This window comes from Phasianus colchicus, chromosome 1 (assembly GCF_987193195.1).
Source record: "Phasianus colchicus chromosome 1, bPhaCol1.hap1.1, whole genome shotgun sequence".
NCBI lineage: Eukaryota > Metazoa > Chordata > Aves > Galliformes > Phasianidae > Phasianus > Phasianus colchicus.
The window spans coordinates 131,929,053-131,943,530 of record NC_143436.1 but is presented as its reverse complement, the minus strand read 5'-3'; the positions used below and the strand labels follow the sequence as shown (position 1 = coordinate 131,943,530).

Sequence of the window (14,478 nt, the reverse complement as noted above, 5' to 3'; positions counted from 1 at the left end):
CATGGGTTAACCTCCACATCACAGGCCTGGGACTTTTGAGAGAGTAACTGTCATTGCAGTCTTGTTCAGCACACTGAGGTAGTGGGACTATTCTTTTGATGTAGACTGTGAGATTGGCTGTATGTGGGAATACTGTTGACATTACAGGCTAAGTTGTTATTGGTAGAGACTGGACTTTCACCTCATATGAAATGAGAGGCTGCTGTTTATATGTCAATGCTGTTTATTAAATGATGAAGCTGTTTTCCATTGTTCAGTGATACACAGTGACACATCATAAAATTCACTGAGTTCTCAAGAAGGGAGCAGCAGGACATTGTTATAAACAAAATCAAAGCCTGAAAAGAATTAAAGACAATACAGGTGACAGCGTGTGTGAGAAAATAATTTCAACAAAATGTGAAAATATATTTCAGTGAGTGTGAAAAGGCACTTTACACTTGTTTCTTCCTTCTAAGACAACTCTTGAAATGTTGCTAAACGCATGAACTTTAAAGGGACATATGTTTTACAGATTTTTGATAAGTATTGAAAGCTAGAGGAAATCTCACAATGACAGAGAAAAATGTAACTTCGCTCTTCTAATTATTTTTCTAATGCTGATGTTGACACGAATTTTACCACAGGGAAAAGCACAACCAACTCAAACACCGTGATGTAACACAAAAGATTTAACACAACTCAGAAAAAGTAAAAGAAAATACAAAGACCATCACCTGCTGTTGGCGTCTCCTCCTTGATCCAGTTTCTTCAGTCTGGCTGACTTGTACTAAAATGTATTCTTGTGTTTGTTCATCAGCTACATCTGCTGCAAATGGGCCTCCTATGTCTAACTTCAACAGAGCAGAGTCATGAAAATCTGTCAAATTCATAGCTGTCAATAAACTTGTTAAGGTGTAAATTTCCAGTGAAAGTGAGTTTAAGATATTCCAATTAAAAAAAAAAAAAAAAAAATGAGTCAATTTATATTGAAAACACATGGTTCACCTAAAATCCTAAAATGCATAAGGAACAATGAAAGGAAGAAAACAGATGTTTACCTCTTCACCAAGTAGCACAGTTTTGGCCTGGTTTCCTAAGGAAAAAGAACTTAAAGAATCAAAACAAATCCTTCTGTCCTTTTCTTGCAAATCTTGAGATTGGTCTCTCAAAGAGCCTGAGAAATAAGTCTCTTTAAGTGCTTGTATAGAAGAAAGTCTGCATCATTAACTGGACTATTTAAACATACCTGAAATTATACTGGGGGAAATACTGTGCAAGCTGTAACCATGTGGAAAATTAAAGCAGAATCAATTCTCCATTTTTGGTGTAGAATTTGGGTTTCTGGTCAAAATTTAATTCATAAGTTTTCTAACATCTAGAAATACATAATCAAGCTCCTCTGAGAATGCTAATTGTCTCTTTCTCCTCCAGCTCCTTTTCTATCTTTTCTTTCTTTTTCTTTTGAGCATCTAGCATGAGATGTGGTCAAATTACATTCCTAGACTAATATAATTAAGAAAGCAGCCAACCATGACAGACAAACATATTAGAAGCTTGGCTCATCTAGTCTCAGAACATCTAGGGCTGTTTAAACACAGTATTGCTAGAAGTCCACTTTTGGCATGGTTGAGAAAGAATCATCCCTGTGGGCTTGGGGAGAAAGGAAAGCTTAGTGATAGGACAAGGGGAATGGCTTTAAACTAAAAGAGGGGAGATTTAGATTAAATGTTAGGAAGAAATTCTTCATTCAGAGGGCAGTGAGGCGCTGGCACAGCTGCCCAGAGAAGCTGTGGTGCCCCATTCCTAGAGCGCCCAGGGCCAGGTTGGATGGAGCCCTGAGCAGCTGACCTGGTGGGGGTCAGCCCTGCCCATGGCAAGGGTTGGGGCTGGGTGGGATTTAAGATCTGTTCCAAACCAAACCATTCTGTGATTCTATCATCCAGTGGCAGGTGAGGAGCCAGTACTTTACAAAGTAATATAAATCCCTCCCTGTTTAGCTTGGCAAGCCATCACCATCATCATTCACATATTGTTCATTAAGAATGAACATAGATGAACAAACACAAGCATCTATTTGCTTAAAGAAATTTCACAGGAAACTATAAAAAAATTAACTCCAGAAGTAATGAATAAGGAGACCAACTCCAGTTGTTACACGGCATCATTGTTTTTTGGTGTCCTAATACATAATATTATTCTCCACTGGAACTGTAAATATATCTCTAACTTGAGACATTAATTATACCTTCTATAAGCCTACTGACCTAAAGTTATTGACCCAACGATTTGGGACACTTTTTGACAGTCTGCTTTTTATCAGAATTGTAGCAAGTAATTTATGTCTCAGAAAGCTTCAGGTGCATATAGTTCCGGACACTTCCTTTTAAGAAACACTTTTAAAATAAATCTTATAATTACTCAGATGTCACATTCAGAAGCTGTTATACAGGATGTTTAAAATTAAATGGGGAAAATGAAACCTTATTTTCAAGAAAAGTGGTTCTTACCTTATTTTCCTCTAAATAGGGGCATACTTAAGAACCTTTTTCCATTCTCTTCAGAACATTTACAAAACCATCAGAAAGATTCCTAGCATAAAAACATTCTCCTTTGAGTTCAGGTGGAACTGAACATCATTCTCTGGTCTGCTGAAGTTCCAACAGTTATCTTTCTCCAAACTCTATTTAGCAACTGTCATAATTCCATTGTTACACAGCAGCAGATCGCAGCCTTTATGAAAGGTAGACTCAGGCCAAATTAGGCGAAAACTTCAGCTACACCTAGATAAACCAAAAGGTGGGTTTTTTACCAGCGAGTTTTCTCGGTTTGCTCCTCAGCATACTTCTGTCATGCCTTACCTTGGCTTTATATTTCCCTTAAATTACCTGAATGTGGTCTCTTTTCCATTTTGACCATTCATGTATGACTTCAACTTTTAGAAACTGTCTTTTTATTTCCAATATTCTCTTTAACTCTGCAATTTAACCGTGATACTTGTTTTCTTTTTTCTCTTTTCTGAACATTTGTGAAACATAGATTCCAGTATGTGCCTTTAAAGCAAGAAATCTCCTTGACAAGATTTAAAGCTGGAGCTGTTATTTTTATTCCACTTTGGCTAAGCTGCCTCATTTTTATGTAGTTCCATTCTTGAAATTATATTACTGTTGTGAATTATCCTGTCAAGGGATTTGGGGTTGCATACGCTTTGTGCACCACTACAGAGTGGCTCTATGTAATTACATCTGGCACCAGACTAGGTCCATCACTTAGCACTAAACCATGAGCTGTATTTTCTGCTCCTAGAAGGTATTTCAGAGCACATGAGAGTGACCTCATATCATTTTACTTTTTTGTAGCTTACATAAACCACAAGATGGAACAGGATACAGTGGCTAAATTATATTGTTTAATTTATAACAATTTATATTGTTATTTATGCACCAGTTTCTGTTCCTGTGCCACGGACATCTGTTTTTGAGTTGTTTGCTTTAATTTGTTTTAAATCATTGAAAAAGGGGAGATGGAATTCATTGTCTCATTTTGCACCATCATATTAGAAGCACCAACTCTCTATGAACTATATAAATAGAGCCTGGAATGACTAACTCAGGTAGCTGGGATGAGTCACACCCTAAGTACTTCATCCGTGCTTTACTCTCCATCCAGCCATTCATGCATTATGTACAGAACCATCTGAAAAGCCATGACTGACAGAGACTCTCTATTTGCATACTGACTTTATGCTTTCTTTAACATCTAGTTGTATCACATACTCTGCCTCCTGTAAAATGTACCTTGAGATTATTACATGTAACGATTTTCTTTCACGGAGCTTCCAATGTGCATGTATACTAATGATCCTGATTTATGATCAGGCTGCTCATGCTGGTTTCTTAGGTTTTTCACATTTTTTCCCCACTCCTGGGCTTTAGAATCTATTTTTATATATTGTTCTTAACTACGGTTACTTCTACATCTCTCTGCAATTTTGTCTTTTGATCACCTCTTCAAATTATACAAAGTGGAAATTCATGCTCTTCTATAACTCTTGGTTTCCCCATTTGAAGAATTCACTGTAATTCCTCCTCCTCTTTTCCCTTTTTGGAGAATTTGGTTCCATTTTTCTCTACTTTGGTTCCACCCTTTCTCTCTATGCTCTATCAGTTTCAGAAGTTTCATTAGTTTTCTCAAATACGCTTTGATATTCTGCTTTTTTGCCTGACAATGAACATGGTCTGGTCTTCATCTATCTTCTTAGAAGCTTGAATACTGCCTACAGACCAAAATGCTTAGTTCATTTCCAGCAACAAAGAATTTTTAAATGTCTTCTTCAAAGCAAAAAATGACTGTAGATTGTCTGACAATGGAGGGCGAAAACAACAACATAGTATAAATTAGAAGAGGAAAAATAACCAAAGCAATCTAAAGAGTTTGTTTCTTTGCTTTGTTGTTGGTGGTGTTTTGTTTTGGTTGTGGGTTTTTTTGTTTGTTTTGTTTTTCATTAGTTAGTTATCTTATACTGCCTGGGAGAAGAACCCATTTTTTAAGTTCTTCTTGGAAGCTGAAAAGCTTTCAACACCCCAACTGTATTCTTTTCCTCACAGTCTTTCTTTCTATAAATATCTCTGTCTCAGGGAGCAGAAAAGGTGATTTTCAGTCTCACTAATGGTCATGGCATGATTACAAGTTTTTCTAGTGACCTTTTCTTGCTCTATGATTAACACATTTGCACCAATCATTCAAACTCATTCTACCTCAGCAAGGAATTTGATAATAAGGTCAGCATATTTTGTTTCCTCTGTCTAATGTCTCCCCTATCAACTTCCATACAAGTTTTTTTTCCAAATAGTTCCACTAAATCCAACTAAAATAAGAAATCTAGCCTATTATGTAAATTTCAATATTTTATTACTGCTAAGATATATTTTCTGCTTTCTGATTCTGATATTTTAAGCTTGGCTAGGGCATGATGAAATCTCTCAGAGCTACCAAGGAGAGAGAGAAACCAGTGAAAATGGCCACTAGTTAGTCAATTTGACTCTGGCTTTTTAGGGTGGCCAAAGACCTGTTCAGTCATGACATTAGATGATGTATTTTCCCTAAGTTCTGTTTTGTGGTGACAGTGCTCAGAGAGCAAGTGAGTAAGGAACTTTTTACAGGTGCTGTGTAAATTTAAATAACATGCAAAATGTCAGTCCTCACTACAAAGAATTAAAATGAGGAGATATCAAACATACAAAGGAAACAATCAGATCAGGTCTGAAAGGATTTAAAATATATTTTAAAATTGTAGAATTCTTGACCAGACACAAAAAAAAAAAATCAAAATCCACTCCCTGGTTATTATTAGGTTTCAGGTCCACAAGAAGTACGTTCTGACAAGTAGTCTGAAAAAGGAAAACAAAATTGCTGCCCTAACTTTCCCTCATTGTATGGTAGTAACTGGCAAAAGTACAGAGGCTCTTGAGAGGGAAGCAAACAAGACTCAGTGAAACACCTGTCAGGGACAGAGATGATGTGAGACCCATTGACCCAGGACTGCACTAGAAGAAGATCTACCTTTTCTTTTAAAATACCAATATTACTACCAATGAAATGTTGAAGTAGCAAAAAATAACCAGGGGCAGGGAAAGAAAAGAAGTTACTCTACTAGGGAGACAGACACTTCTTTAAATTATAATGAATGAATGTACAGTTTGATTGTGTAATTCCTCAATAATGTCCACAAGTTCCCATTATTTCTGAATTTCATTAAGCCTAGTTCGATTGTAAGGGTTACCGCAGGTTTCTGTTACAGCTGCCTGCTTCCTGTAGCTTAAGAAACAATTAAAATTTTGCTTAGGTCAGGGCAGAAATTTTTAGAAATGAAGGAACAAACAGGATCCATCAAGTATTTCAGAACATTCTTCAAGACGGAAAACTTCTGTGTTTAATTAATAAGAGCAATGAATAATTATCATTCTTTCTGTGACTAACCAGCTAATGGACTGTGGTTACTTGAAAGTTTGAACGATTAAGGATTTACAGAAAATAAATATGTTCATGTCTTAGAATAGATACCTGGCCCAACATTGGAAATGCTGTAATATTTCAGACTCCATATCTCCTCTTCTATTTTTATAACCCACTTTCCAAAAGCATATCATCCCATTAATTATTGATGCTTCCCATTTAACATAAGGCCTTTCAGCAAAAGGTTTGAAAATGCTTCACAGATTTACACTAACAAGAGCTATGAATATTGCTTCCTACAGAAAAGCATCCTTTATGTTCGCCTTATCATAAACTTATTTCTGTCAGGTATTAAACAGTTGATTGTTTGAATTTAAAAGCAAATAAATCCTAAGGTTCCTGTCAAAAAGGAACAATAACACCACTACTTCGAAAAAATCATACTAAATCCATTTAATTTCGGTCTTGTGCCAATAGGCAAATTAGAGTTAAAAAACATCTTACATACTCAGAAAGCTTCTACTAATCACAGGAGGAAAGGTTCAATTTTCAGAAACTACAGCCAGCAGAGTTCAGCGCTATGTGTCTGCTTAGAATCCATGGGGATAGATAAAGCAAAGGGAGATAAACGTGAGATACTAAGAAGTACACAGAAGTTAGTGGGGAAAAATCAACTAAAGTAAATTCAAGCAATAAACAAAGGTATGGAAACATCAAACAGGAGTTAGAGAAAATGGAAAAGTGCTAAAGATGCACTATATTAGAAGCAGCAGCCAGAGACAGTCACAGCTGCAAACAAGTCTGACACTTCGCGTGCATGACAGAAAAAAAAACATAAATATCTAAGTAACACCAGAATGACGAAGTCCAGTGGGGATGACTCCATTTGATTTTTTAATTATTTAAATTTCCACCTTTGGTTTATTATTTTTCAGATTTTTCTAGTGTATGCAGATGTATTCATAAGAGTGTATATACTCAATACACAATTCAAAGTGCACGAGCTTTTCTGGAAAAGCATTGAAATGAGATGAAGGATTTAAAAAAAAAATAAAACAAGTGAATGATACTTAGTACCTATTCAACACATTTCAACTGCTCTTGAGACACAAGCAAGAAGGAAAGAGCATTCATTAGCATAATTCAGTATCACATGAGTTTCCACCCAAAGCAGTCTCATATACAACCTCTACGGGCTTGGTGACAAGAACTATCACAGCACACCTGTCTGCCTACCATGAAATTCTTGTAGACATTCAAGAATAGCTCTTAATGTCCACTGAGAATACTGCAATCTTCAGCCAGCATAAATCACATCTTTGACACTGCTGACTGAATGGTTAGCGTTATTCAAGCCTAGCCAAAAGGTTTTTCACCATGCAACAAAGCAACACAAACACATGAGCTTATGTCTGCATGAGCAAAGACCTAGTAGCAGTGGTGAGATTACATTCAGAATTGCTCACACCTTTTCCAAATCTCATTTAGAAACAAATTTCTCTCCTTGACCTTTCTGCTTGAATTATTCTGTCGCCTTGAAAACGAAGCAGGACTTTTCTGGATTGCTTACTCCCAGCTCAGTGAGTAAGAATGCAAGGACAGAACATCTAGCGTTTGACACATATGACACAAGCTTCAGCTCCAGGTTTGTCAGATAAAGAATGAGAATGCTATATTCTGTCTGACAGCTATTTGGCTAAAGCATCTTGACATTACATATAAAACAGGAAATAAAGAAATACTTGATTGTATTCATATCCCAGTCTGAACTCCCTGAAACAAGAAAAAAGAATAACCAGTTGCAGAATCGATGCTCACAGTGCAGTAACTATGGTTCCAACGCAAAATCTGTGGAAAGAGATCCAGTCAAGTTATGCTATGATAGTTGACTAAAACTTGGACTCAAAGATTTCATGCCACTACACCCTGACTCAGCAGAATGAGCTACAACAGCCATGGTGTGATGGGAGCTAACTGTTGAGGTTTCATTTGTCCTACTAAAGTTCTCTTGCTCCCTTCCAAAAAGCAATCTCTGCTTCTCACTGTAAATTGCCCCCAAGCACTAACCTTTTCTTCCTCATCTACCCTACTAATAGCTGTGTAATATTGTGCCATTATTTGCAATAATGAGAATGCTAACAAATCTGTTTAAAATGGACTCTGCCTATTTAAAGCTATGGACCTGTCTAATTAAATAGAAAAAAATGAATCTTTCAAGAATTAACTCTTACTGCACCTTTTCAAAAGATTACACTCCCTTGATGCTCATAAAATATATCCATAGCTGAATCATCTTCTAATATTAGTAAAAGAAATTGCAGATCAAACTGATGAAATTAGAAATATATTGGAAACAAGAAATGTAGCAAAAGTTTTTGATTGCTTACTAACTGAATGCTCATCCCTCAAAGGCCTTTCAAACAGGTTTGCATTCACCTGCAATGAATTATGCATCATGATCCTTAAAACATGCTACAGGTGATAGAAAGCCACTGGCCCAGGGAGTAGTTGCTACAGCTATGGGAATGTACTGGTCACAGTCATGGCTATTTTCTAGAAGCTGATCCCATCTTCAAACTTTAAGTTTCATGCAGAAACTCAACATAAGAACTGGATGGGAACCACAAAGCGCCACAGAGAGGCACTATTCATCACGGCCAGCTTGGATGTGGTGCACAACTGCAGTATGCATCAAAGAATAAATCTAAGGGCAGCCCATGCTCTGAGGAGACTAAATCCACTCTGAGTATAAGAGAGAAAACAGTAATTCAACCATTTCATTAACAAAGTTTAAGTTTTCTTTGGTGAAGGAAGGATACAGAAGCTTTCCAGAGGCGAGACAGCCAACATCTGCCAGGACACACGTTGATCTGGGTAAATGCCAAACAAAATCTAGGGGAAAAAAAAAATCTTAAGCTTATATCAGAAACTTAAAGACTTTCAAACAATACATTAAATCTTAAGATTGCTTTCAGTATTTTAGGTAAGTTTCCCCCAAAGCTGAAAAGCAGCCCAGGTACACATGTCAAGGACAAATAATTTTCCCTCAGTGAACTTACTACCGAAGTCACATTTTCAATATATTTTATCCCCATGTTTCTACAGACACCATGGATAGGTGAATTTAAGAGCCAAAAATGATGATGGACTTGTATGGTTAGAGAGGTACAATGAAGAGCAAGAGCAGCTCTAGTGGGAAGGGCAGAAGGAGAGGAAAGAGGATTGTGAAAGACAGGACAGGAAAATAAAAAACTTGCCTGGAGTCTTCAGCAAAAGAAGCGAAGGACAGAATAATTCTCAGAGAAAGACAAGGTCAACAAAGGAAGAAAAAAGTATCATAGAGCAGTGAAAGAGAATGAAGAATGCAACAAAACAGAACGAAAGATTTTGCAAAGATGCCCTGGGTCTATCATCTTCCTAGAAATCACCACTCTTCACCTGTCTTTTTTCTAGAGTTTCCTTTCAGTCCTCAGTTTCAGGGAAGACCTGCCTACTCTCATTTACTGTAAATACTCACTAGTAGGAACTGCTCCTGACCGCCCATTTTCAGCAGCCACACTGGAAACAGAGTGCCTCAAAAAATGTTTACATTTTAGTATCTTCCACAAAAGAATTGCTGCTCAAAAGTCTGTACATGAGGAGATACACACTTTGCCAAGGGGGAAAACATACCAATATTTCCCAGGCTTTAAGCAGTATCTGAAGAGTCATCCTAAATGCAAGATTGATGACACACAAATTTCAATTCTCTCCTCAAACTCAATTGCCTGCCACATTGTCCAGGGTGGAGGGCAGTGCACTGAGCAGTTGTCTGATTAGGCATAAGGACCAGAACACTATTTCTAGTTTTTACCATCTTGTTCCCATCCATGAGACTTTTTTATCACCTAAAACCAAATATCATTTTCAACTAATTGTAAGAAATGTAATAGGAGAAGGAGGAAAAGGTAGAAATTCAATACTTACAGAGCAGACTACTACAAAGATAAAAAGGACTGAAATTTTCAGGAATTTTAGACAGCGTCTGAAATATAAGAAACATGTATTTAGTGCACAGTTATTTTAAAACAAATCTTTTCTATATTTTTAATAGTTCTGCCATTTCAGATGTTGAGAACTTAAGAATAATAACATACCATGTCAGAGCATGGACAATATCACACTACATCAGGGCATGGGAAGCCTTGGTGACTAGAAGGACTCTCTGTCCTCACTTTGCTGCCAGCCTTCTCTCACTGAATGAGAGGGAGGTTATGCCCCTTAGAAAAGCTGAATGAAGGCTGCAGAATGTGCTAGTGTTGAGACTTGGAGCAATCTTCCTGCTGGTGGTTCCCAACAGAACCTTTGCCACTCTTTGACCTCTTCTTGGGCTTTAAAGAAGCACAGCCCTTTGCAGGAAGGTAGAACACAGGAAGATGGCACGACTGAATGGAACGGACAAACTGCTGCATAGAGGGGTGCTTTCATGAATAAATTCCTGAAACCAGTTTTCCAGTAGACATTCACTTTGAAGGCAAGAACAGGCTTTAAGGATATCCTGGTCTTAAATACTCTTCAAATCAGATATACTTTGTGAGCAACTCTAGGTAAATGTTCTAGCAAATCTAGACTTTTTTTTTTTTCCATAGTACATATATGCCAGGAAATGGCCAGTTCTGGAGGTACAATGCCATCAAATCTTCTGAAATGTCAGAGCTTACTGCTGAGTGGCCTAAACAAGAACAATTCTAAACTGAAATGTTGAAACTTTATGTTTTCAAGTAAGAAATCTTAAGATTAATCATTTTTTAATCACCTTGTTGTTTTTTTAAAATCTTACCATAAAAGGCAATTCTTTAATTATTTTCTTGTTGCCCAGATGTCTTAATTTACAGAACTCTTTTTGCTTATTTGCCCTTATCACACGTCTTCACTAATGAAGACATTGATGTTCTCACCCCATTTATTCCAAAAGTAAACATTCAAACATTGCTTTTCTGAGAGAATGACAAATGCAAGGTTTGATTTAAGCCTGATGACAAGCAAGAAGAAAAATATTTCACGTTACTGGGATAATTAGTTGAGAAAGAAGCAGTGCAATAAATAACTCAATTGACAGATGCTTTAGAACAAAATATTAAAGTGAAGTAATCTGAAGACAGTCAGAAATAACTTTTAATCACAGTGGAAGTAAGTCCCTAAATCAAAATCACTGAAAAAAAACAACATCCCTTCCTCACTAGACTTCTCCAAAAAAAAAAAGAAAAAAAAAAATACAGCAGAAAAAAATACAGTAGCTGATGAAAATATGATACCACAGTCAAACTGCAACAAAGGGGCTACAACACCCTAGGAGATGTGAGTGGTAGCAATTATATGCAAACATTGCACTGGGATAAACATCCATAGAGGGTGGAGGATGATAAAAAGTCAGTGAGGTAGCTTCCAGAAGCACCAGATAGCCTTTCTCTACTGGAAAACAAGTTGAGGTGGGAGAGAAGATAATAAAGTTTTAAAAATGAGGAATGACTACAAAAGCCATTATCAGCACCCCACGGCTGATAACTTCTTTCATTACTGTATGATTTATGGAAAACATTGCCATCTTATTCATGCATCATCTATTCTATCTGTCTACTCTCCCTATCTTCACATCACAGTTGTTTCAGTATTTTTGGGAGCTCGTTATGTTATGAATTACTAAAGCCCAGTCCACATTGCTTTAGTTTTAATGTGTTCGACATTTTCTGTTTGCACTTCCAAATTATCATTTCAAATAATAATAATTCAAATTACTATTGAAAAAAGAAACAGCAATAACTCATTTTAAACATAAAGGAGAAAACAAGAAGCATTAATTAAAACATAAATTCATAACCACTTGTCTGTGAATAACAGAAACTCATCTCAAGGAGTTGACAAGATGTGATAAAAAAAGCTTTTGGAAGTGGTTATTTTATTAAACATAGAATTTAGAAGCCTCTTTTCCTCCCTTCTGTTTGTTTTCATGGCATTTTTGTATTAAGGAAGCAGCACTTTCAACATCTTATATTTGAGAAGTGATGAGCCTTTGACTCGTCTGTGTTTTGCAATCTGTCTCTTTCTGCTGCATTAATCTGGCACAGTGATGGAAGTACAAACTGTGCCAAACTCTCCACTGATATATGCCTCCAGCACAATCCTACCTGACTTTAGTTGCAAATGCGTGAAATATAAATCTACAAAGGACTTTACTCCTTGTTTTAAACCAAATGAATTTTAGTCTGATCTGCACGTCAGGCATTTTAGCTCCATTTATTATCTCTGTAGACTTATGCTGATTTGCAACATCTAAGGAACTGGCCCCGGATGTACAACCAGCACTATAGCAATGAAAACATTTCACAGGAAGTTCTGCCAGAGAAATACACTAGCCCTATAAACGTATACTATACTGGAAACAATTGATTCTACTCTCCTGCTCAATGCTTTTGTTCCATCAAATACCAGGGAAAGCTACAGAGAGCTTGAAGAAAGACATCTGCCAAACTTCTTCACATCTGCTCATATTGCACTAATTGCAGCCATTGAAATTCTCCTGCGCCATTTGTTCAGCAGCGTACAGGATCGTGGCACTCCACACAATACCATATGCACAATGAAAGAAGGAAAAAAATTGTGAAATGATGAGCTAAGACAACATACAGACTGGGAAAAGAGTCATAAACTTCTTGTCAGAAAAGGCTCCATGGATCAACATGTAGACAGGGGCATGAAGTGCATGGGCTCCGTGCAAACTGCAGAGTTATCAGCAATTCAAACCAGAACAAGAAGAAATGTTGAAAATCTAGAAGTGGCAGAGAGAGTTTGTACCTGAGACTAAAGGCTTTGCTAGTCCTGAGAACATTTGAATTTAAGCTCTTATTATATTCGTACTTTTCAGCACGTTAAAAGATTTTAACTTCACCCCTGCTTAAATGAGGTAAAAGACTACTTTGAGATAAAGAGTGAAATATATTAATGTACTTAAAGACAGAAAAGTTCTTGGCTACATTTTGCATTGCATATTCATGAAAAGCTACTATGATGATTCCAGAAACATTGTTAGGTAAGTAGAAGACTGCGTATCTATCATTCCATATAAAGAGAGATATACATTTCAATTAAAGATAAACATTTCTTCAAAGAAACCGAAAACTGAAAAACAAAACTGTGGAAAAGCCAAAAGGCTTTTAAAATATTGAAAGCAATAGAAACATTATTTAAATTCAGATTTAAAATAGGTGTCTTGATTAATGCTTTTAAGAGCAAAGAGCTATTGATCATTGGGTAGAGGCTGTAATCTGTTTCATCAGGATTTATTTATAAACTATCAATGATAAAATATACCCTAAATATGGCGTGTTACATTATTCATTTGCAGAAAATATATCATTTTCTAGCCATCTATACTTTAAAACTGCTGAAACTTCAAAAAGTAAATAAAATAATGTTTGAATTCAGACCTCATCTTTGATAAATTGAACTTGACATGAAGGTTGTCCAAGATTTCATATTTCTCAGAAGAAGCAGATCTAGACAAACTGGTCATTTCACTTCCCAGATGAAATCTCTGTTCAAATTCAGCAGAGCTGTTGTCCCATGAATCATCATCTGTGATAAAATCTGGATTATGAAGATCCATGCATGGCAACCTGTCACATATTTTCAGTAAAGAGAAAACAAAAAAATAGTTTATTTCAACAGATATGAGATGCAACTGACCTTACATATGCTTAGCTTCTCTGTAATAGATTTTAATGGAAAAAAATCATAGAAAGATACTTATTCAGTACAGACTGAGCTCCTCTTGATGGCACAACTGGGTAGATAGAGAAGCAAAAGCCTTGTGATGTTTAGGTGCACCTGGAAGAACCAGCATTTTGAAGCACCAGACAGACATGCCTCTGAATTTGATGTGTAATCCACAAGAATAAGAATCCATCTTATAGCTCTACTGTGTCTTTCAATGCACCTAATACAACACAATATGAAGAAAATGAGAGCAACCTGCAGTTGCTTATCCCAAGGTCTCTCTAATCAACCTGACCTGTGACCTTACATCATTCCCTATCTCTTTTATAGCCCCTTCTTTCCACTCAAACTACTTCAGACTAATTCTCTGCTCACAACTGCTGACATCCACTTTATTTCCCATTAGGTTTGATGTCAGAATATAAGAAAGAACCATACACAATTAAATAGAAGAGAGCTTAGGAAAAATGTATTTTGAGTAAAATGAAAGTAACTCACCCATTTTCCTCTGAGGAAACCTTCAGCAGTGGTGTCTTCTCTGTAAAGCAAGTGGTTCTTGACCTTGAGCTGAACAGTTTGGAAAAATTGAAGTGGTATCTTTGGAGAGGGGAAAAAAGAACTGTAAGTCTGTAGTACAGTGATTCACTATGGTTCTACAAATAATTTGCTACACACGCATCTAACTAGTTAAATATTATTTAGGAATGGTGTTCTCTTAGCTTGAGGTTTTCGCAAAGTTTGAACTAGTCATTATAGCTACTCCCTTGTAGTCATGGTTGACTGCATGAGCGA

At 36.6% G+C, this 14,478-nt stretch overlaps 1 protein-coding gene across 1 annotated transcript in view; it reads right to left on the bottom strand.

Moving 5' to 3' along the window:
• OCA2 (OCA2 melanosomal transmembrane protein) overlaps nucleotides 1–14,478 on the bottom strand; it is a 206,934-nt gene that overhangs the window by 170,395 nt on the left and 22,061 nt on the right. Inside the window, exons 2-6 of the mRNA XM_090126753.1 lie at nucleotides 14,185–14,283; nucleotides 13,398–13,586; nucleotides 9,901–9,958; nucleotides 8,754–8,826; nucleotides 717–874 (exon numbers count right to left, since the gene is read on the bottom strand). Of these exons, the coding sequence (XP_089982879.1) occupies nucleotides 717–874; nucleotides 8,754–8,826; nucleotides 9,901–9,958; nucleotides 13,398–13,586; nucleotides 14,185–14,283 (577 nt within the window). The remainder of the gene's footprint in view (nucleotides 1–716; nucleotides 875–8,753; nucleotides 8,827–9,900; nucleotides 9,959–13,397; nucleotides 13,587–14,184; nucleotides 14,284–14,478) is intronic.